At 46.3% G+C, this 25,427-nt stretch overlaps 1 protein-coding gene and 1 long non-coding RNA gene across 5 annotated transcripts; both read right to left on the bottom strand.

The window, feature by feature from the left end:
* On the bottom strand, positions 19,127-22,464 carry LOC110436157. Of its 4 annotated transcripts, none has more exons than XR_002453872.1 (3): positions 22,111-22,464; positions 21,321-21,512; positions 19,127-19,425 (listed from the first exon to the last, which is right to left on the bottom strand). It is a non-coding gene; the product is annotated as an uncharacterized LOC110436157 (long non-coding RNA). The 4 variants fall into 4 exon arrangements; XR_002453870.1 differs by having other exon boundaries at positions 21,321-21,487; positions 22,111-22,459; XR_002453865.1 differs by lacking the exon at positions 22,111-22,464 and having other exon boundaries at positions 21,321-21,649.
* On the bottom strand, positions 23,941-24,801 carry LOC8059461 (BTB/POZ and MATH domain-containing protein 1). Its single transcript, XM_002464560.1, has 2 exons — positions 24,608-24,801; positions 23,941-24,514 (listed from the first exon to the last, which is right to left on the bottom strand). Exons 1-2 carry the CDS (start codon positions 24,799-24,801, stop codon positions 23,941-23,943), a joined length of 768 nt encoding a protein of 255 aa, XP_002464605.1.

The raw sequence follows: 25,427 nt of genomic DNA, 5'->3' as shown, positions 1-25,427 counted from the left end.
TTTTTTTTTTTGAAAAGAGCTGGGGTTTGGGACTTGGGTGAGGGCTCCTCTCAACTCCACTTCGGAAAAGCTATTTTCAAGTGCTCCCTCGGTACGCATAAAAATAATTATTTTGGACAAGATAAGTCAAACATTGGTAATATAAATCGTGTATGAAAATCATATAAATAGATTTATCTTGGAAAATGCTTTTATAAATATATATATATATATATATATATATATATATATATATTATTTTTTGATAAATATTTTTATAAAAAATAAGAAGTCAAAATTAGACTTTGGAGATCATGTCGTTATCCTAAACGACTTTCTTTATAGGTATGAAGGGAGAAAAAACAGAGCTGAAGCTGTTTTGACGAAGCCACAAATTATGGCCTTGTTTGGTTCCAAAAATTTTCAAGATTCTTCATCACATCGAATCTTGTGGCACATACATGGTGCATTAAATATACATGAAAAGCCAAAACTAATTGCACAGTTTATCTGTAAATCGCGAGACGAATCTTTTAAGTCTAGTTACTCTATGATTGGACAATATTTGTCAAATAAAAACGAAAGTGTTACAGTGTCTTAATCCAAAAATTTTTACAAAATGAACAAGGTCTATGGCTTCTCCAAAAAGGTTTTGGCTCCTCTAAGAAGCCTTTTGTGAGGAGTCCTGCCAAATAGACCCTAGGCTTTTCCATAAGTGTCATTATAAAAGACGATTTTTTTCTATGCTATTAAAAAGTTAAAATATACATTTATGTTATGATACTTTTTTTTTACCTTCCAAACCATTTCGTCTATGTCCACCGTTAACTGTGGCTCGTCAAACTGCAAAATGACTTAAATGCCTTTAGAGAAGCTTAGATAAATTTTTGTTTTTCCCTATGTTACTCCCTTGATAATAACTTGGTAAGTGTTCTGACACTAAATTAATTATTATTAACTAATCTTGATCATAATAATTTAATTAGTATTTCAATATTGACGAAGGCCACGCCAAACAGGACCACGTCCCCGGTGCCGGCGATGTACGCCAGTACACTGACACTGGCAGCGAGAGCAAGCACTTGGGCCTTGTTTAGTTAAAAAAATGTAAAAAAAATAGATTTCTCGCCATATGGAATCTTACGGCATATATATATATATGAAGCATTGAATATAGATAAAAGAAATAATTGATAGCATAGTTTATTTGTACTAGCAAAAATGCCCGTGCGATGCAACGGGAGAAAAAAAACAATCAAATCTATATCTATATCTCTATTACCTATATATATATATATATATATATATATATATATATATATGGGGGTATAAACCCCTATACCCTTACGGCTAGATTTGGGCCAGGAGACTTGGCCCATTACGAGACAAGCTCAAAGCTTGATCCGACAGCTTGGAGTTTCGCGCAAGGGAACAAGCCGTGAAGAACAAGCAGGATTCTAGTCGGTTAGAATAGAAATTGATATCGAACTATCTATGGCAATTGTAACCGACTAGGATTAGTTTCCAGATCTGTAACCTTGCCCTCCGGACTATATAAGGAGGGGCAAGGGACCCCCCTAGGACACGATTATTCTCTCAACACAAATCAATACAATCAGACGCAGGACGTAGGTATTACGCCAACTCGGCGGCCGAACCTGGATAAAAAGCTTGTTCGTGTCTTGCGTCACCATCGAGTTCGTAGTTTGCGCACCGTCTACCGATAAACTACTACCGTGGGTATACCCCAAGGTAGATTGCCGACCAGCTTTCGTCGACAGTGGCGCGCCAGGTAGGGGGTGTGCGTACAACTTCTCCGACGAACAAGATGGTCATAGTTCCAGCTTCCGCGGTCGTACCTGAAGGCCTCACGTTCACCGTCGGCCAGATCATGTGGACGACGCGCGGCGGTGGTCTCACGACCACGGTTTCGGAAGAAACCCAAATCCAATCTGGGATGACGTCGCCTCCGACCACTCGGATGACGGCATCGAGCGCCCGACCACCACTCCCACGCTACAAGGGGAAGGAGGTCGACTGCTCGGACCTTCTCCAAGCACTTGATCGCGCTGATTCCAAGCTACTCGAAGCTTCCCAACTAGTAGATGGGATCTCGCGGCAGCCTGATCAAGCCGCTCTAACGGATTTTTTTAAATCCCACCGGCCAACTCGTGTCGTTACACACGAACGGCTGAGAACGTCTATGACAATAACCTCAACTCCCTCAGGACGATTCGTCAAGCGTGAGGCTAACCCGGAGGAGGATTACCCATGCGGTCTGAACAACTCGGCCTCCCTCTACTCACGGCACGTCCAATCCCTTTTCAACAAGGCGGGTTGGCTGCCAAAACGGAACGGTCGACCAGCTCGTCATTACGTCAACATGGTAACGATCCGAGAGCTACGGGACGGCCAAGCCTCCAGCACAAACTCGAGCACTGGCTCCGTCCCCACCGAGGTCATAAACTCCGACGACGAGGACTACGACCTGGATTTGCCTTCACATCCTCCGGGCTTCTCTCATTTCCCGGTCTTCCCACCACGGCGAGGAGACATCGTTTTCAACGTCAGTGCCGACGAGCCGGTCGTCGATGGAGAAACAGACGAGCAGAGGCAGCTCCGCGAGCAACGTAACGCCGATCGCGCCCGACGACGCGCGGACGAGGAACGTCAAATCCCGCCGCATAATCTCAGCGACGCTTTCGACATGGTCGGGGATCAGCCAGTTTACAAAACGCCAAGCGCCAACGTGGTTGTGGCCATGGCCAATTTAGATCGGCTCCCTGACACTCCCGATTGCCAGGGCATCTGAACCAGCGTTCGAGCACATCTGATCGCCGCAATGGGACAGACAGCCACTCTGCTCAAAAGAGTCCAAGCCGTCTCCTATACGGAGGCCACCTCCGACCAGACTCACCGCAGCCGGACCTCACCGCACCGTTCCACCGACGGTCATCGAAAAAATTCACGGCGTGACGACGGCGGTCGGGATGCTGGCGGTCGCCGCGAGCAGAACCATGGGCGTGGTTAGGAAGTAAACCAGCACAGGGATCTTCGATACAACATCCCTCCCAAAGACGCCCGAGACCGCATCAACAGGCGCGCCACGGAGAGAGCAGTCCACGAAAACCTGCGTCGTATCGAATATGATGCAACTCACGGCCCCCCGGGCCTGAGGCAGTTCTCCTCACATCTCTGCCAGGTCGTGTGGCCCCGCAATTTCAAGCTCGAGAAACTCAAAAAGTACGACGGCAAGGAAAATTCGGAAAACTGGATCACTCTTTACGAGATCGCCATCCGATCAGCAGCAGGAGACGAGCACGTCATGGCCAACTACTTCCCAGTAGTCCTCGACCAAGCTGGTCACCAGTGGCTTCTTGGCCTGCCCGAGGACTCCTTCGACTCTTGGGAAGAGCTGCGCAAGGCCTTCATCGACAATTTTATCGCCACATGCGAGCAGCCTGGAAATAAATACGACCTCGAAAGAATAAGAGACAAGAAAAACGAGCCTCTGCGCGATTACATCCGGCGATTCTCAGATATGCGCCTTAAGATCCCGAAGATTTCCCACGACGAGGCCATATCTGCTTTCATCAAGGGGCTGCGCTTCCATGAAGCACTGAGGAACAAGTTGTTGCGTAAAAGGCCAACAACGATGGCCAAGCTCCTCACCACGGCTAAAAATTACGCCGACGCCGACGACGCAGAAAAACTCATCCGGGACGATGCGAGAGGTCCCGACCAGCCTCCCCGGCGAGATGATAGTCGCGGTCGTTTCGACAACAGGAACCACCGACGTCCCGACAACCGTGACCACAGGGAGGGTTGGGATAGGCGGCGCGACAACCGCGATGATTTCAGAGGAAAGCGCCCCCGCGACCATGACCACGAAGTAAATACGGTCAAACGCCCCAACGGACGGCGGGACTACCAAGAAGACTACAACAAAACGTTGAAGGGACTGTGCCAACTACATCCAAAGTCCAACCATACCATGGAAGAGTGCCGCGTCCTCAAAAACATTTACACACGACGGGCCGCCCAAGACGACTCTGCCAAGAAGAATGGGAAGCAAGACGGACGCGACCACGAAGACGAGGACGAGGACCAAGATAGGGACCCACGACACCAGTATGTCAGTCCCACCGACGTGGTCCACTCCATCTTCGGGGGCAAGGTCTCCATCGAATCTAAGCGAGAAAGAAAGCTCCTAAAAAGAGCCTGCCTCAACATAGACAGCTCGGATGACCTGATCGCAGACCCAAAATTCCCCCCGTGGTCACACAGAGAGATCTCCTTCAGCAGGAAGGATCAGTGGGCCGCTATCCTAGAGCCAGGCCGTTTCCCTCTAATCTTGGACCCCTGCATCAATAGCATCAGATTCGAGCGGGTACTCGTGGACGGAGGAAGCTCCATTGACATCCTTTTCCGTAACAGCCTGCCCGCTCTCAAGCTATCTCCGGCACAGCTAAAACCCTACGACGCTCAGTTTTGGGGAGTCCTGCCCGGCCAGAGTTCAGTGCCCCTCGGACAGATAACGTTGCCTGTCCAATTCGGCACACCCGACCACTTCCGAACAGAGTTCGTCAACTTTGTGGTCGCTGACTTTGATGGGACTTACCATGCTATACTGGGCCGACCGTCGCTAACAAAGTTCATGGCAGTCCCACATTACTCATACCTGGTCCTTAAAATGCCCACTGAGAAAGGCGTCCTAACCGTCAGGGGCAATGTCTACACTGCATACACTTGCGAGGAGGAGAGCTTCAAGATCACCGAAGCAATCGATCTCTCAATCCGCATGGCAGAGACAGTAACCCAGGCTGCACAGCTACCTCCTGACCAGCTTCGACTACCCGAGCAGGAGACCGCCAGGAAGAACTCAAAGTCCAAGGAGCATAAGGAAGTACAGCTGGTCGAAGGCAGTCCCAAGAAGACGGCCCTCATCGGGGCCAACCTAGACCCTAAATAGGAAGACGCGCTCGTCAGGTTTCTAAGGGACAACGTAAGCGTTTTCGCATGGAAACCTGCTGACATGCCCGGCGTCCCACGAAACCTTATCGAGCACTCCTTAAATGTCTCGAAGACCGCAAGACCCATTAAGCAAAAGCTGCGACGGTTCGCTCGTGACAAAAAGGAGGCTATTAGGATAGAAATAACACGGTTTCTAGCAGCCGGATTCATAAAAGAAGTGTACCATCCCGATTGGCTTGCCAATCCGGTTCTTGTACGCAAAAAGAATAATGAATGGAGAATATGCGTTGATTACACTGATCTCAATAAACACTGTCCTAAAGATCCTTTTGGTCTCCCTCGCATCGACGAGGCGGTCGACTCAACGGCCGGATGCGAACTCCTTTCTTTTCTAGATTGCTACTCTGGTTATCACCAGATCTCGCTAAAGGAAGACGATCAGATCAAAACATCTTTCATCACTCCTTTCGACGCATATTGCTATACGACCATGTCCTTCGGACTCAAAAACGCCGAGGCAACCTACCAAAGGGCCATCCAGCAATGCCTCCACGACGAGATTCGTGACGACCTCGTCGAGGCTTATGTAGACGACGTCGTCGTCAAAACAAGGGACGCCAGCACCCTAATCGACAACTTAGACCGAACCTTCAAAGCACTAAACAAGTATAAGTGGAAACTCAATCCCAAAAAGTGCATCTTTGGGGTCCCCTCCGGTCTACTACTCGGCAACGTCGTCAGTCGGGACGGCATACGACCAAACCCTTCAAAAGTAAAAGCAGTACTTGACATGCGACCACCTAAGAATGTCAAGGATATTTAGAAGCTCACCGGATGTATGGCCGCTCTCAGCCGCTTCATCTCAAGACTAGGAGAAAAAGGCCTCCCCTTCTTCAAACTCCTGAAGGCGTCAGAAAAATTCTCCTGGACAGAAGAGGCTGACGCTGCGTTCACCCAGCTTAAGACCTTTCTCACTTCACCGCCTGTCCTTACAGCGCCTCAGCCTAATGAAGACCTACTACTTTACATTGCTGCAACTGACAGGGTTGTTTCGACGGCAATAGTGGTCGAGCGAGACGAGCCAGGCCACGTCTACAAGGTCCAGAGACCCGTTTACTTCATAAGCGAAGTCCTAAACGAGTCTAAGGCCAGATATCCGCAAATACAGAAGCTCATATATGTCATCCTAATAACATCAAGAAAGCTAAAGCACTATTTCGACGGCCATCGAGTCTTGGTAACCACCAGTTTCCCTCTTGGGGATATCCTGCGCAATAAAGACGCCAACGGCAGAATTGTAAAATGGGCAATGGAATTATGCCCATTCTCCTTGGAGTTCCAGAGCCGCACCACAGTCAAGTCTCAGGCCCTGGTCGATTTCATCGTAGAATGGACGGATCTCAACGAGCCTCCTGTTCCCGACGTCTCCGACCACTGGTCGATGTTCTTCGACGGGTCCTTAAACATCAACGGCGCCGGCGCTGGGGTACTTTTTGTGTCGCCCAACAAGGACAAACTGCGTTACGTCCTTAGGATCCTTTTTCCGGCATCAAACAACGTCGCCGAGTATGAAGCATGCCTTCATGGCATACGATTAGCCGTTGAGTTGGGAGTCAAACGCCTTTATGTCTATGGCGACTCCGCTTTAGTTATCAACCAGCTCAACAAGGAATGGGACGCAACCCACGAGAAGATGGATCTCTACTGCAAAGAAATTTGCAAATGGGAAACCAACTTCTATGGCATAGAGTACATCCACGTGGTCCGGGATAAGAACCAGACAGCAGATGCGTTGTCAAAATTAGGGTCATCTCGGGCCCAGATCCCGCGAGGTGTTTTCGTCCAGGACATCCATGAGCCAAGTGTGGGCAAAGATCCGCCCGAAAAGCAATCTATTGAGGCAATGCTCATAGACGACGTTACTCCAACAACCAGTAACCGCGATTGGCGCACCCCATTCATCCGGTATATATCGGACGGGACAGGCTTTCAAGATAAAACAGAGAACGAGCGCCTCATTCGACGATCAAAGAATTACATACTGGTGGACGGCAAACTTATGCGAAAAAATGCAAGTTCCGAAGTGCTGCTCAAATGCATATCCCAAGATGATGGCATCAAGCTCCTAGACGACATACATGTTGGATCCTGCGGCAATCATGCTGCCTCGAGAACGCTGGTCGGGAAAGCCTTTCGAGCAGGTTTTTATTGGCCAACCGCGGTCAACGACGCAGAAAAACTAGTCCGGCACTGTGAGGGATGTCAGTTCTTCGCTAAACGGACCCACGTGCCTGCTCATGAGATTCAAACTATACCGTCGTCCTGGCCTTTCGCTTGCTGGGGGCTCGACATGATCGGGCCATTTAAACCGGCCCCTAGTAACTTCAAGTTCATCTTCGTATTAATCGACAAGTTTTCAAAGTGGATTGAATACATGCCACTGGTCAAGGCAACCTCCGAGAAGGCCGTGGAGTTCCTCAATCAAATCATACACAGATTTGGGATCCCAAACAGTATAATCACCGACCTGGGTACTCAGTTCACTGGCACCACATTTTGGGACTTCTGCGATGACAGAGGCATAGTCATAAAATACGTGTCAGTAGCTCACCCACGGGCAAATGGCCAAGTTGAACGTGCAAACGGAATGATCATCGACGCCCTAAAGAAAAGGTTGTACACCGAGAATGATAGAGCACCTGGTCGATGGATGAAAGAGTTACCGGCCGTGGTCTGGGGCCTCCGAACACAGGCTAGTCGGAACACCGGGGTGTCACCCTACTTCATGGTTTACGGCACCGAGGCAGTACTGCCATCTGACATAACCTTCGGATCTCCAAGGATTGAAAACTTCGACCAGTCAACAGCCGACAACACCAGGGAACTCGAAATCAACTGCATGGAAGAAAAGCGTCTAAATTCATGCCTTCGAACAGCAAAGTATCTTGCGGCAATCAGACGATACCACAACAGGAACGTTAAGGACCGTTCCTTCGTGGTCGGCGATCTGGTACTCAGGTGGAAAACAAGCCAGGAAGGAATGCACAAGCTATCCACTCCCTAGGAAGGACCCTTTGTGGTCGCCGAGGTCACACGACCCACATCCTACAGATTGGCATATCCAGACGGAACACGCGTGCCTAACTCTTGGCACATAGACAAACTGCGCCAATTTTATCCATAAGTTCTAGTAACTTTTGCTTGTAAGTCTCTTATAGTTGGCAATAATAAAAGTTTTTTCTTTTTGGCTATACTTTGTTTACACGCAGAGCTTTCGGCAAAGAGCAACAATATCCTCTGAGATGGAAATGAATCAAACACAGTGACATGTCACTCAGATAACTTCACAGCGCTCAAAATAACAGTCATGACAAAAGCAAACTGTATTACAAACTTTACATACAAAGTTTACAATAAATACCCTGACGGGCAGTCACTAGTCTACTCCTACAGACTACTCTACTGGCCTACTGCTCGGACTGATCACCCGCTTGGCCTTGCTGCCCGGACGAAGGGGTCGGGGCCACCGGCGCCTGGCTGGTCGAGACCGCAGGCATCGACCGCCCATCTCCGGCAATGGACGCCCCCGATAACTCCCTGGCCGACCTGTCCGAACCCGGCTGGTCGGGGGGAGTAGCCGTCCCGCATAGATTGATGTCGCCGATCACCGTCGACGACAAGTCTAGCAGTCCAGCCCTAAGCTCGTCCGCTTCCTGCGGGCCGACTTCTTTGGGGTACCCCTTCTCCAGCCTGGACAAGTCGACCAGGGGGTAGTGGGCGCGCACCATGCTGAGGATATGCGCTCCAGCAAACTCCCCGGCGTCCTTCACGAACTGCTGGAGCCAGTCCCACGCCCGTTGCGCCTTTTCCACTAGCGTCAGTCTTGGCGCGCGGGGCTGGCTCTCCGGAAGCTCGGGGCTGATCAAGTCCAGGACCGGAGATACTCCTTTCCAGATCCTACAACAATTAACCTTCCAGGAGTCCCGATCCTTGACCAGCTCGTCCAGGTGCTTCTTGGTGTTCGCTTTGAGCACTGATAATCAAGCAAGATGTTAGCTTCAACATATCGAAACGGGCGATAAGCGGCAAACAACGGGAGCGGCGCGTATTACCAGACAGCTCCCGGTCCCTCCGGTCCAGCTCCTCTCCTGCTCGGCGCTCGGCCTCCAGCGCCCCGGCAAGCTCTTGGCTGAGCTGTTCTTTCTCTTGTCGAAGGCGAGCAACCTCTTCCTCCAAGCCTACAATAACACATTCCTGGTGAGCAGATCTAATCACACAGCTATATGCAGCTGTTCGGAGAATGCAACTGACCTGTCCTTTGCCGATACTGATCGGCTAGGCGCCGAGTAAGCTCGAGACGGCGCTCCTCCTGAGCACTCATCTCGGCCACCTTCTCACCAACTTCGGACCGTAGCCGGTCCACCTCCGAGGATAAGGCCTTATTCTCGGCCACTATGCCCTCGATCTGGTCGAAGCACCGTTTTCGGTACTTCGCCGTTTTCATCGCGCCCTGCAAGGAAACACATATGTTGAGCACAGGAGCGCTACATATACCTGCTGAACAATGCACAGACCACCTACCTTGACTTCATCCACGAGACGCTTGGCCGCGCGCTCTACCCTGTCGGCCTCCTCCGTCTCCGCGAGCTCTTCGTGCCCGATGAAGTGGTCCCCGCGTTGGCGCCACACGTACACATGCTGGCGGCCATCACGGGGGCGACCTTCTATCTCCTCCACCTCGTCGTTGGAGGCCGCCTGGGTTTCCTCGTTCGCCGCACCGCCACCAGTCGTGGTCGCAGGCATCACCGGCCCCTGGACCAGGCCAGGGGAGCCTGCGGACGAAGAGGCCCCCGCCCGGGGTGGCGTTGGGACTATCTTCGGCAGGGGGAGGGGTCGGGGCTCTGTCTTCCCCTTCCGCGACGCTACTCGGAGGAGCGGTCCTTGCTGCCTCCCCATCCCTCAGCGGAGTGCTCGCCGCGACACTCGCCGGGGCAGACTCTCCCTCGGCGCCTGTAGCAGCAGCCGTCGCCGCAGGCTGATCTGTGGTCTGTGGCGTGGCGTCCTCAGCGGCACAAGCAGGCTCGGCCACCCTCTAGTCGGCAGCGTGGTCGGGGTTGACGTCCGACGCCGCGCTAAAGAACAAAGCAGCATTTTCAAAAAAAAAACAAAAACAAATACAATCGCCAAAGTACGTAAGTTGAACACTCACAGGTCTGATCGACGATGGGCCGCGGTGAACCTCCTCCTAGCCCTGCCGGTCGGCACCTGCGCCCCCGTTTCCATAACATGCGGCGCAGGAGGGTCGCTGGCCACCCGATCAGTAGTGGTCGGTGCACTATCCGGGCGGCTACGAGGCCTTCGGACCAGCGACGGTGCGGCCTCCTCCTCCTCCTCGTCGTCATCATCGGTGATCCGGACGAGCCGACGGCGCTTTGACGCTTGGCTGCTCTCTGCCGGTAGCGTCGGCGCAGGCGAAGGATCTGCTGCTAACGGCCTTTTCCCCGCCACTCTCTCCTCGGTGGTCGGGGCCGGACGGGCTTGCTCCTCTTCACTGCTGGTGTACCGATCACACCGAGCAGCGTCCTCCACCGGCGGATCCTCCCCTGCGGGATTCTCCATCCCAGGCGCCAGTGACACATACACTGTGCACCGGTCAACATCTCCGATCTGCAAAAGTAACAAAGACAAGTCAGCAGCTGACAATAATAACTGCTAAGAAGAAATAACTGGTAAGATACCTTAGGTGCTGGTCGCCCCAACTTGAAGGCTTGCACCCGATCAGTGCCACGGACGAATCCCCCGTCCGCGAAGTTGTACAGCTCGTTCAACAGTTGCTGCACCTCTGCCTTCTCCAAGACCTCCGACCGCATCCTGGTCGGGTCCAGGCTCCCGGCATACTCGTATGCCGAATGCACCCTCTTCTGGCAGGGCATCACCCGACGACATACAAAGTTGCCGACCACGCCCAGCCCGTCCAAGCGCGACCAGTCGATCAGCTTCATCAGGTCTGCCACTTGGCCGTCGAACTCTAGGCGGTCGGTCCAGCTTATCCTCTTCTCGGGTATGTACCCCACGTCGCAGAACGTGGAGCTGCCCGGTTCTTCCCTGATGTAGAACCACTTCTTGTACCATTCGGTTAGGGAAGTGTTCCATGGGCAGTGCAGATAACGGTTCTTCATCCCGTCGCGAAGGTTGAGGTATACTCCACCTGCAACCTTGGAGCCTCCAACCGCTCCCTTTTTTCTTAAACAAAAAAGATAGCGAAAGAGATCGAAGTGCGGCTCTATGCCAACATAGGCCTCGCACATATGGATAAAAGTGGACATAAGAAGAATTGAGTTCGTGCAAATCCCGATCTCATAATACAAAAGAAGACCTTGAAGAAAAGGATGAACAGGCACCCCAAAACCCCTCTTAAGGAAATCCTCGAACACTACGATCTCACCTGCGCGGGGGTCGGGGTAGCTCTCCCCCTCAGGCGCTCTCCAGCCGCCGAGCTCCGGGCTGTGCAGCAGTCCCATATCGACGAGGTCACCGAGGGACTTTGCGGTACTGCGGGATTTCTTCCATTCCTTGGCCATCAGCTCGGCCCTCTTCTTGGAGTCGCTCTTCGCCATTGGAGATGCGGGAGCGATTTCAAGCTAGGAGGGTGCAGGTGGTTGAAGAAGGCGAGAGCGGAAAGCTTGAAGGCAATGGCAGGGTAAGCAATGTGGGGTTAATGTTAGGATTTTATAAATCGCAACTCCACCCCTCCCACTTCCCGCATTCTGGGGAAGTGGGCAGGCCATACGGCGGACGCGGCGCTTCGGTTTTCAATGATTATCGACAATTAATGCGGCGGAGTTTTCGTACAAATTGAGGGTTTCCTTTTCTCAAACCGCGCAAAGGGCGGCTGTACAGTTGCCAGGCGCAACTTTTCATGCTGCCATCTGACATCCCATCAGGAGGTCTCGTCACGTCAACCTTTATGTGGTAAAATTTTTCAAGACAAGCAGACAGAACGTGGTAGAGTGTCAACAATACAAGGACTGAACCGACCACCAAGCACTTGATGCTCGGGGACTGGTCGTCCAGTCAACTCGGAACTTCAAGGAACGCACCGACCACCGAGCACTTGATGCTCGGGGACTGGTCGTTAAATTTGTTGGGACTGCACCGACCACCGAGCGCTTGATGCTCGGGGACCGGTCGCCTAGTCTATTAGTTCGGGAATCAGCGGACTGCATCGACCACCGAGCACTATACGCTCGGGGACTGGTCGACCAGCTTACCAATTTGAGAGCTTGGGGACTGCACCGACCACCGAGCACTATACGCTCGGGGACTGCTCCGACCAGCCCACCAATTTGAGAATTCGGGGACTGTACCGACCACCGAGCGTTATAAGCTCGGGGACTGGTCGATTTGTCTATTCAATTGCAGATGAGCATGATATGCTTGGGGACTGGTAAATTCAATTTTTTAGACCTTGCTACAAGGCTCATAATTCGCCTTCCAGCAAGCTCGGGGACTACATCGGTATGATGCATCTGGCGATGCATCTCAGTTTTAGAATTTCTATGATTTTCTTTTTAGACCCTGGCACCACGTGCCTACGTCACCTACTACCAGGCTCGGGGACTAAGTGGGCACACTTCACCTTGCGGTGAATATGCTTGCTTTTTTAAAGACTATACTTTTCAGAAAAGTAAAGTGGGCACACTTCACGAGGAAGGAAATATTTTTTCTCAAGAGCACCATGCATTCTTCGAACAATTGGCTTCTTCGATGCCAATGTTGATCAAATATGTTTAGATTTGGTCAAAATACCGTCGCAACTGTCTGGGTGAATTTCATGCTGATTGAAGATGTCAAAATTTCATTGGTCGAAGAAGCTCAAGATGGCGTGTTACTTCACAATACATGGTGCTCGGGGACTAGCTGTGGGGGTATAAATCCCTATACCCTTACGGCTAGACTTGGGCCAGGAGACTTGGCCCATTACGAGACAAGCTCAAAGCTTGATCCGACAGCTTGGAGTTTCGCGCAAGGGAACAAGCCGTGAAGAACAAGGAGGATTCTAGTCGGTTAGAATAGGAATTGATATCGAACTATCTATGGCAATTGTAACCGACTAGGATTAGTTTCCAGATCTGTAACCTTGCCCTCCGGACTATATAAGGAGGGGCAAGGGACCCCCCTAGGACACGATTATTCTCTCAACACAAATCAATACAATCAGACGCAGGACGTAGGTATTACGCCAACTCGGCGGCCGAACCTGGATAAAAAGCTTGTTCGTGTCTTGCGTCACCATCGAGTTCGTAATTTGCGCACCGTCTACCGATAAACTACTACCGTGGGTATACCCCAAGGTAGACTGCCGACCAGCTTTCGTCGACAATATCCATACGTAATAATAAGAGGCAAAATTTCAGACTCTTTTTTGGTCCATCCATTTATTTATCTGTCTTCCTCTAACTTCCAGATGATGGAGAGTTTTTTTTATCTGGACTTATATATATAACATGTGCTCATACGAATTAGAATAACTTACGTCTAAACCAATATGGAGTAGGAGTCCTAATATAAATAGATTCCTCATATCCTAAGTATTCTAAATATAACTTTTAATAGTCAAATAGAAAAGGATAAGAATTACATTCTTTAAATATACTGAGCGCTGCTCATGATTATGGAAAGAAATAAGGTAAAAACTATAAAAGTGCAATATATGATCTGAGTTGAATCATTCTCAAAAAGACAGTGCAAAAATTATGGCATTCATCATAGTCTAGTTATAATCGTTTGTAGAAATCTACGTTCCTGGTTGGCTGTTGTAAGCCATCTCTTTCCTCGCCTCAAATTTTATCCCCTTGGCTCCCGGGCAAATGGCCTAGCTAGCCAATGACGCAACGGCGTCTTAAGTCTGTACGTGGGAGCCTCTCTCCTCGAAGCGATGCACCAGTCCCTGACGTTCGTGCGAGCAAGCCGGCAATAACGTACGTCCATCGGTCCATGTGAGTGGCCGAGGCTAAGATTATGGCGATTGTGTAGCGGACAGCAACATCGTCTTCTTCTACTATCCTCTATTCATCTGTCTTTGCAGCAACGTCTGAGCAACCTTCCCCTGTCTACTTCTATATGATGCGTCGTGGCTATGGTACGATTTTTTGTGAAAACTGAACTCCATGCCCTCCGCAAGTGTTGCTAGTGCCGTTACCGACATGATTTGGAGGTGGTCTTAGAATTAAATAGTCTACAGATGCCTCAATGTGGCTTCAACATGACAGAGGGAAGCAGGATGATTAAGATCAGGGCTCTTTAGATGTGTGTTGTGGTCGGATCGAGACTATACATATGAAGGCGCGGCACATACGGAAGGAGGGGTGGTCTCGGCCAATAAATAGGCCAGACCAAAAACGTCCGGACCAACAAAAAATGGTAGAAATTTTGTCTCTTTATTAATAGTTGTAGACTGCTCTATATACAGACACGGATGAAAGTCCGGTCGATGAACTCGTATAAGGACACCGTAGACTGCTAATTGTAAATCACATATAATTCTATATATACACGGATACTGATGAAAGATATGGTGAACATATAAAGATGTGGTGAACTGAAATTTTCATAATTTATTATTATATTTGTAATTTACGAGACGAATCTTTTGAGCCTAGTTAATCTATGATTGGACAATATTTATCAAATAGAAACGAAAGTGCTATAATGTCCATTTTGTAAAATTTTTGAAACTAAACAAGGCCCTGGTTAGGGATAAAAACTAAAACCGAAACTGATAACCAAATTTCGTAGACATGAAGGTTTAGTTCTATGGTCAGTTTTCGTGTTATATGTGCCACCTTGACCTAAAACATCCTCTTCCTCTTAAGCGTCATAGTTTATTTTATATAGATGGCTTCATTATTAGGAGAAAATTGTAATGTGTACTATTTCATTTTTTAAATTTTAAAACACTTGTTCATAGTTAAAAACAGAGTTTTATGAGCAATTGATAATACAACAACTAACATTAGTAATGGAGGATCATCTTGAGCATCTCCAAGAGTTTTGCATAATTGACTTGGCATTTGTTGTTATTTGCAAACTTCCAAAACAAAATGCAAAGTCTAAAAAGTCATCTCCAAGAGTTTTGCATAATTGACTTGACATTTACCCAAAGTGGACCTGGATGCGAATTTTTTCCAATGTGGCGCACGGTCGCGGTTCCTTCCTGCGCGGTCGACTTCTTTGCGCGACGATGTTGCTCGCGATCGGCAGTGGACGGTGGCGCGTGGGGAGGGAGTTTCTGCGCGATGGAGTTGATCGCGATCGGCAACGGACGGCGGCGCGTGGAGGCCCGGTTCTCACGATGGAGTCCCTCGCGACTTCGATCGGCTGCGGACGGCAGCGCGTGGAGGCCCGAGGGGTTTCTGTCGCGATCGATGGAGCATATATGGCGCGAAGAAAAGTCTAGATCGCGCGGGGGACCGGGAGACTATGCGATTGGGCTTTTGCCAAGCCGTCCACAGCTTGGCAATTATGCCAAGTTTGCTTTCTCATTTGTCAAGTTATCCAAAATGCAAACTCCAAATGCAAAACCGTTGGATATCTTATTTTATGATTTTTGGCAAATTACAAGAATGCAAACCTAAATGCAAAACCGTTGAAGATGCTCGAAGTTTGAAGAATGGTGACAAAGTGCTATGATTTTCTTGTACACATGCACAAGCAACAAATATGCTCTCAAATCTTAAGGGATCTTAAGAATGTGTAAAAAATATTTTTTTCTATAAAAGTAAACTGATTTTTGTGAAATTCCTATACAGTTTCTATGAAATTCCTACACGTGAATATAAAAAACCGCAAGAAAAAGGAAAGACCTGCATGCACAGGATAAATCCGAGAACAAAAAAAAAAGAAATTCAAATCAAAGGGAAACGAAAACCCAAACAGAGTTAGCAGGCAACCAAAAAAAAAAGAAATAAAAAATAGCAACAAACGTATAGCGAAACAAAAACCCAAACGGACTTAGCTGACAAAAAAGAGAAATAAAAAATCGCCCCAAAGAAAATCTACGCAAAACCAAACTCAGAGCGGAGAAACCTGAACCAAAAAAAAATGGAGCACAATAGGCATTGTTTACTTCCACCCAAAATCCTAAAATTTTTCAAGATTCCCCGTCACATCGAATCTTTAGGTACATGCATGAAGTATTAAATATAAATAAAAATAAAAACAAAAACTAATTGCACAGTTTGGTCGAAATTTACGAGACGAATCTTTTAAGGCTAGTTAGACCATGATTAGATAATAATTTTCACATACAAACGAAAGTGCTACAGTGTCACGAAATATTTTCGTCCACGGACTAAACACGGCCATAATATAGAACGGATAGGATTCTGCGAAACAGGAGAGGACCGGAGTTTGCGCTGCTCTCGATGAATGGAAAAAAAACACTGGAGAAAAAGCACCTGAAACAAAAAAAAATCGGCCCTGGATTCGTGGAATTGAATTTATTGTAATAAACTATAGTTGTGAAAGAAGAAATTCTACAATTTTACTTAAGTTGGAGAAGGAAGAAGAAATAATTTATAGAATCCATTTCTCATCTCCTATCCCATGCGTTTGAGATAGATTTATATGTGAACTTTGAAAAATTATGAAATCTTAAATTAAAAATCAAATAGCTTAAATTTTTAAATAGATTCTAATTCCTCCAAAACGAAAGGTTCCAAACGGGTCCTTCATGATTGAATATTAGATTAAGATTTATCTAATTTCTACTTCTATTTTTTATCTATTTGAATTATTATTCCTATTTAATTTACTTTGGATCAGATGTATCTATTTGGATTAGGATTCCTATCTACTCCCCTCCATCTCAATTTATAAGTCATTCCAAAAATCATGGAGAGTCAAAGCATATCAAATTGACCAGCATTATACAAAAGAATTAGAAAGGTTTATGACATCGAATAGATATTACTATAAAAATATAACTAATAAAGAAACTAATGATACTTAGATAATATCATAAATGTTATTATGTTATCATATAAATTTGGTCAAATTTAACCCGCTTACTCTACCGTGGGATGAAGCTGGCTGCCGCCCTGCCACACCCGATGAACAATTGGACAGTCGACAGGGCCTGATAACGGTGTGCAACTGTGCATCATAAGTATCAGCTTGCATTGTGAGGCATTAGGTCATGATACAATCAACTTGTTTCATTTCACAAACCAAATAAAAAAGTGAGGAATAAATAAATGATGGACAAACAAACACTGTATAAAAAACCGTGAAGGCCAGCAAATGCCATTTGTATCCATTCCGTCGTTCGCTCGTCTTCTCGCTTTACGCTTCCTTAATCGTCTTCCTACCAGTGAGGAACACGCGCTCTCATAAGTCATAACCACATCCAGCGGCCTTCGAAGAGTTGAAGAACTCAAAGTCTGACAGTGGTATTTCCCAGCCAATGCCAGCTATTATTAGTTGCCAGTGTGCTCACAAGTCACATCGATATATGATGTGCCAGCGTATAGACTGTACTCACAAATCAGTTTTGGCCGTTCCATGCATTTTCCCTGTCAGTAGCTTGAGCTTCTTCGTTCCATGTTGGCAACAGGTGCTAGCCAAATGTTAGAGGAGATGGCACGGATAGTTCACAAATAAAAAATACACCCTGTGTCCTAAGATGTTCCATGTTGACAAAGGTATATCGAAAAGAAACAACAAAACATTATTAACCAACTCTACACAATTGCATCCAATTGACCATGATCTCTCTTGTATATGCCACTCCATGCAATTGTTAGAGAATTTTCTGAACCGTTTCAATTCAAACTCCAAGTATTGTTGTCAAACAAAGTACAAAAAGATTTTTTGAAAACATTTTCCTTCAATAACTTTGTACTGACATGCATTATATAAGCATATAAACAAGTGATAGGATTGTCGAAGCAAATCCATAAGAAGTGGTGTATCATTAATTGTACTGTTACCTCTTATCAGAAGGTGAATTGAAGCCCTGAGCACTGCCAAGTTACATACTTTGTGCTCTACCTGAATTTGCATGAAACGATGCACTGGACAAAAATACATCCATGTTGCAAACAATAAAAATAGAAGCTTGCAAAGTTCCAGTGGTAGATGACGTACTAGAATGAACTTCCAAGTCAATTTAGAGGCTCAGAAGGGAAGTACTGAACTAACAGCATGCTGATCACATTTAACTTGCACGGTATTATATTACTTGTATCATCATGGTTATAAAAGCCATCGACAAATGATTCGGGACGATGAAACACAAAAAAGGCATATATATATATAGGTAAGTTGATATATATGTCTACACATAGAACTGCTAGAACTAGTAACAAATCCAACAATTACTCTTTCTCTAGGTACTCCTGATCTACTGAAATCCCATGACCATGTCTTCTATTTGCTGCTGGAGGTATCAATGGGAAGCGAGCTTAGACATCAACTCAAACAAAACAGAAGGGCAGCTTTTCACCAGATGCTGGAACCCATCAGTTGCCATCACTGCGTCCAGCGTTTTGGAAGACTTGAGGAACTCACAGCAGGCCTCCTTAAGCCCTCGGCAGCCATGCTGGTGAGCCAAAGCCAGCGTGGTCGCTACCGTGCACACATCCATGTGCCGGCATAGCCTGTCCTCGCATATCAGCTTAAGCCTCTGCATGCCGTACCTGCACTACGGCAGGGAGTGGCTTCCCCTAGTGCCAAATGCACTCGGGGAAGGTCTAATTACACTCGGGGAAGCCTTCCCCGAGTGCAACACTCGGAGAAGAGCCTCCGGGGTATCTCTTCACGGGAAAGACGTCTTCCCCAAGAGTCGAAAATCATACACTCGGAGAAGGCTTTCCCGAGAGCCGTTCTAGCACTCGGGGAAGAATTAACGTCGTTGGTTGCCAGCCGGCGCCGTTTCCTTCTTATTATTTTTTTATTTTTTTCCCCGAGTGCAACACTCGGGGGAAGAAACCCTCTTCCCCGAGTGCTGCAGCCCAGGCACTCGGGGAAGAAACCCTCTTCCCCGAGTGCTGCAGCCCAGACACTCGGGGAAGCCACTTTGAAAATCTTTTTTTTTATTATTTTTTGCTTCTCCATGTAAATAACAAAGCATATATATATATATATCATAAACTACAAATCAACAGTAATATATCACAAACCATATTTATATATATTTATATATCACAAACGACCAAATTTGTACAAAATTCACAATATATTACAAACCACACATTCAAAAGTACACATTATTCCAAGTTCACAAGTTCAATACATAAAAACGACTCCGAAGATGGCTCACGGTGACGGTCCAGTGTGCGATGCCGGCGAGGGTTGGGACGCCCCAGCTTGTGATCCCGGCGTGGCGAAGCAGTGCAGGCATGACCGCAGCACCGGCGAAGACGATCAGGGTCACTAAGGTGCTTTGGGTCCCATCCGACAGGTCCTGCTCTACAAATAAGAAACACATCACAACATAATAAATATCATAACTGCAGTAGAACATATGACATTAAAGTTATTACTACAAATGTGTAAGCCTGCCTTTAACTGTGCTAACAAGTAAAAGAAATATGCCTCACTTCTCAAATAAATTAATTTCTGCAGAAAGAGATAAGTGCAAGCCATGCCTAACTTCTACCAATCCACCGTAGTCTATCAGCTAGACTTATTCAATTTAGAATGATTCAAATAAATGAGAATGTATTATTTCTAGAATTAAAATACAAGATTTTTATCTTCTTGTAATTGAACACTTGCTATGGTAACGCACCTGTTGATCTCATCTTCTCTTAACCAATCTCTTACTACTAGTAGAAAGCGCACGCCCTCGCGCACGTGGGTAAAGAGAACGTGGCAGCTATAGAAGAAATATATGTTGGTTAACATCTTCAAATTAGACCTAAATAAATACGTTATCAAGGAATGGTCGCCAGACACATACTAATGCTATAGGGCACAACAAAAGCATCAATATTAAAGATAAGTCAACATAACAAAGTACCCTAAAAACAGACTGCTATGATAATCATGATAAGGCAGCAATGAGTAGCTAGTAAAATGAGCTTGAACTTTTGTATTCCTTCGATGATGAATTAACAGCAGGTTGTAAGTGATCAACAATTTGCAAAATCAGGTGTTTCCCATGATTGACAAAGCAAAGATAGAATTTGAAGATTCATTCTTTATCAAAGCATTCGGCATTGCAGGTTGGGCCATCTGTAAAGAGAGGAATGATTACATCTTTAGACAAATCAGCCCACTGCACGAAAAACAGAAAACCGAACCAATTTTTTCAGGGAAACTTACATGTAGTTGTATAGATAAGAATTGAGTTACAAACGTATTCTAAATATCTGGGTGACCATATTCTATATTGGCAAAGACTGTAGTAAAAGCTACTGCTGCATCATATACCCAGTGCGTAAAAATGTCACAGATTTTAACAGCAATATAAAAAAGTGTATTATGAAAACTTAAGATTGGAGGTACGGTAAAGTACAGATGTTATGAAAGTAACCCATTCTAGCGCACCACGTCAGGTAAGAAGCAAACAATCCTCAGTACCACCCAAGGAAGTTTTTTGTTTCATAAGCAACTCATGTAAAACATTTCTTTTACCAAACAACTATGTACAAATGGAACATTAAAAAATAGTTTGCTAATTAGATGGTGTTCTCTACTCAACCAACTGCCGCAGGTAAAATCATTTTAAAATGATTCCTGGTTCACCTCCAACGGTAAAAAGAATTGAAATTGCAGTAACAACAGAGTATGCAGAGATATATTGCTTATTTGTTGTGCCCACCTACTTGACGACAAGCATATTAAGCTCTGTAGCCATCTCTCTGAACTGAGTCAGCTATTGGTCCACAATTTATCAGCATCTTGGATCAAGTCTCATATAAAATGGAGCATGCAACACTTTGTGTAGAGTAAGTCTGAATTAGGATTTTGGACCATCCATCCCCAAAAAATATGAATTCTAAATAAAGCTAAGGGTACTATAATAAATACCAAATCTATTAAATTGACAGGAATTTGTGTGTAATGTATAGATGAACCAAACTCGAAACGAAGCATAAGAAATTTGAAGACTTGTTCTAGCCATTACACACATGTAGTTTTGAAGGTCATGAAACTCTCTTCCTTTGTACGTGGACATGAAGAGCATGCACTTAAAATTATTACACATATGTATGTGCAGAGAAATTTTTATGGAATAACAGGGTGAATTATGGTTGTATTATAAATGGAGAAATTTTTATGAAATAACAGGGTAAATTATGGCTTTATTATAAATGGAGAACCTGTATAAATAAAATATATTAAAGGGAACTGCGTACCTCCCAATACTCAAACTCAAATTTAGGCAGCTCAGATCGATTTGCAATTATGTTTGCCTCCATGCTTCATGGCTTCTTTTTTTTTCAAGCAGAGAAGGGCTCAACACATACAACCTCAATACTAATAATAATAATAATATAGCTCACATCTTTGAAAAAGTTGTCACCTGAAAGTGATTGAGTTTCAGTAAACTGTGATATAGTCAGTGTAGTAAACCTTGCCATAAATTAAATTTTAATACTATTAATTCATTTAATAAAATTTAAAGTTCAAATCTGGTACATTTATTAAGAAGGTAAAATAAAAAAAAAATAAGCACACACTCCATGGGGAGCGCGGCACCACAATACACAACTTAAAATTCAGAGCAACAGAGTAACCTGCTCAAGGGCCTGACATAAAACATAAAAAAGAGTGTGTAATCAGGAACTAGGCTAATTGACTAATTGACAGATTAGTTACACGAACTAGAGGGAACTGTAATCATGAAAGAACTAACTTTATGATTCCAATCTCTAAATATGTGAAACATAATATATACTAAACAAGTAGTAAATAAAATCACATGACGAGACGCCCTCCTCCTACACCATACACGCACGAGGCCTAATCCACACCGACTATAAACACCGGATTGAACATCATCCGAGTTCCCCAATGCCAAGATCCCATCAGCCAAACCCCAGTTTCTTAGTGCCCCAATCCAAATCGCCATTACCTAAATCGAGGTTTTTCATGCCGGAATCGAGATCCCGAGATCCTACTGCTGTAAATCCAAATCTCCATTACCTAAATCGAAGTTCTTTGTGCCGGGATCGAGATCCCGAGATCCCACCGCCGTCAATCCAAATCCCCATGGGGAGAGGAGGGCGCGGCCGTCGGCGGGCTGGGGAGGGGGCGCGACCGTCGCGGGCTGGAGACGGAGGGCGCCGAATCAGTGGCGGCGGCTGGCAGGGGCGCGGATCTAGAGGTTGCCGACCTGGTTGCGGCGGACGTCATGGGTGCGGACCTGCTGCTGCGGACGGCATGGGTGCGGAGCTGCTGCTGCGGACGCATGGGTGCGGAGCTGCTGCTGTGGACGGCATGGGTGTAGAGCTGCTGCGGCGGCGGGGCAGGCATGCGTGTGGAGCTCGGCGGCGCAGCGTGTGCGTGCGTGCGTGAGGAGCCGAGCGGGGGAGTCCGTGAGCAGTGCGCTTCCCCGAGAGCCAGACAAGGCACTCGGGAAAGAATTTTTATTTTTTGGGTTTTTTTTACCCTTTTTTTTGTGATTTTCCCACATTATTTAAAACCACTTGTTCAAATTTAGGAAAATTTAACCTTTTTTTAATATATTTCATTAGTTTTTTCGTTCTGTTGATTTTTTTTACATACTTCAAAATTGAACTACAGGTGCATAAATTAATAGAATTTCTTTATTCAAAAAATAATATTTATGATATTTGATATATGTTGAGGCCATATCCAATAGCTCACATGAAATGTCGAACATCTTGTTGTCATAACATGATGAACAACTTGTAGGAAAAGTGTTTTTAAATTATATAAAATTCGAACAAAATCTAAAAATCACGAAACTTGATTGGGTGTCATGTTATCACATATATAGGCTATGGTAAAAATTTGAGAAGGTTTCAAATAAAGTGTCATGTTGGATGGTTAAAACTCAGACATCTCCGTATGTGATCATAAGTGATCACATGTAGAGATATCTGGGTTTTAGACATCTGACGTCACAACTTCTTCGAAAACTTCTCAATTTTTTACCATAGCCTCTACATGCAATAACATAACGCCCAGACAAGTTTCATGATTTTCAGACTTCATTCGAATTTTTTATAATTTAAAAACACTTTATCTATAAGTTGTTCTTCATGTTACGACAACAAGATGCTCGACATTTCATGTGAGCTCCTGAATACGACCTCAACATACACCAAATATCATAAATATCATTTTTTGAATCAATAAATTCTATTATTTCATGAACCTGCAGTTCAAATTTGAAGTATGCAAAAAAAATTCAAGGAAACAAAAAAAAACTAATGAAATATACTAAAAAAAATTAAATTTTCTCAAATTTGAACAAGAAGTTTTAAATAATGTGAGGAAGGCCTCAAAAAAAAATAGAGAAAAAATAAAAAAAAATAAAAATTCTTCCCCGAGTGTCTTTCTTGGCTCTCGGGGAAGAGACCCTTCCCCGAGTGCTAGGCCCACGACACTCGGGGAAGCCAGCATTTTTTCCGAGAGCTATGCCATGGCAGTATGGCACTCGGGAAAGGGCCTCTTCCCCGAGAGTTAAGCAAGGCACTCGGAGAAGATTTTTTTTATTTTTAGTTTAACGACACCGTTGAGTTAGACCGTCAAGTAACACTTTTCTTCTCCTAGTGTGGCTCTTCCCCGAGTGTTGCACTCGGGGAAGAGGGCCTTTACCGAGTGTTGCTCTTCCCCGAGAGCCAGGTATTTTGTGGCACTCGGGAAAGCCTCTCTTCCCCGAGTGTAATTCTTCTCCGAGTGCAACACTCGGGGAAGATTGGCTTCCCCGAGTGCTCGATTTTTGGCTCTCGGGGAAGCCTGCGACACTCGAGAAATTTTTATTCTCCAGTAGTGCTGTCTGCGGCTTCAAGCAAATGCTGCAACATTGTGGCGCTGGTGCCATCCTCGGTATATATTATTACCTTGATCTTCTGTCTCCGCCGGCAGCGAGTCCGTGTAAATGAAATGCAGCAAGCTTCGGAACACCTGAGGCACCATACCATCAATGGTTACCGGTATGCAGCTCTGAATCTGATTCTGTGTTGTGGTGTCTTCTTTCATGGGGCCTAAGAGCATCGCACCAAAGACCGGCGACCGAGCAGCGAGCACACACCGGTGCGCGGCAAACGTCTCGCCGCCGACAAGGAACCTCACATCTGCACCTTTTCCACCCCGGAGGAGTTCGCGGAAGTGCTCCGACCAGTCGGGCGGCGGAATCTTGACGAAGGAATTACCGGCGGCGAGCCTAGCAGCCTCCGCGCGGGGCTCACTCAAGACGATGATGTCGCACCTAACCGTGAAGCAGTCGTCGTTCCTGAGGCGATCCGACTGCTCCAGCTCCATGAAAGAAGCAGTCGTGACTGATGAACCTGTCTGCCTTGAGACCACGGACGTAAGACGGCCTTTGCTTATCCACTTGGTCGATGAAGCTGAGCACCAGCTGCACCATCAAGTGCTTGGCGACGGTTTCCTTGAGGACGAGAGAGAGGGAGATGTAGTCTGCAGTCTCCGGGGAGTTGCCGTTGGGTAGTACCTGATAGTCCAGGTGTGCCCTGCGATGCGGAAGGGGTGGGACTCGACATGCTGACCATTGGGGATGGTAAACTTGGTGCCCGAGTAGCCCTCGATCCTGAGCACGTGGAATCCGCTCGTGCTGCCGGCGACGATGGCGGAGGCGAACCTGTCGTCGCTGGCGATGGGCGCAGAAGGAGAGACCGTAGGAGCCATAGTCGGGGTCAGGGCGCGGACGAGAGGGAGCGACGCGCAGCTAGTGGGGTGGAAGGACGAGGTTTGTGGTGGTGCACCGGTGTTGGCGGCGGCGGCGGCGAGGGAAGGGCGGAAGGCAGGGTTTCGAAGGTTTTCGACTCTTGGACAGGGCTGAAAATTAAATCCTGACCAGTGCCCATCCGAATTTTCACATTTCAGTTTCCGTATATATTTCAAAAAAGGAAACACAAAACAAAACAAAACAAAACAGGCTGGGATTGGGATGGAGATGGAAGAGGGTCAGTTTTTCGTGTATGTAACTGAAAAAAAATCTCATATTCAACCCATCTTTCTTTATCAAATGTAGGTGATTCCTCGGTTCATTGCTATGTCAAAATGATTTTAATTGAGGCTTTTGTTTAGTTGATGAAAAATTTTAGCTCAACTACTGTAACACTTTCATTTATATTTAATAATTATTGTCCAATTCAAAAAAATTATCTCGCAAATTACATGCAATTAGTTATATTTTTTAGACTAAAATCCACCACCGGCCCCTAAAGTTGTATTGTCGTGTCATCTCGTCCCCAAACTCACAAATCGATCATTTAGGTCCTCAAACTTGTTCGTCTGTATCATCTCGATCC

The sequence above is a fragment of the Sorghum bicolor genome, chromosome 1 (assembly GCF_000003195.3).
Source record: "Sorghum bicolor cultivar BTx623 chromosome 1, Sorghum_bicolor_NCBIv3, whole genome shotgun sequence".
NCBI classification, from domain to species: domain Eukaryota; kingdom Viridiplantae; phylum Streptophyta; class Magnoliopsida; order Poales; family Poaceae; genus Sorghum; species Sorghum bicolor.
Note: the sequence above shows the minus strand (reverse complement) of the source record. Positions and strands in the feature narration are given on the sequence as shown.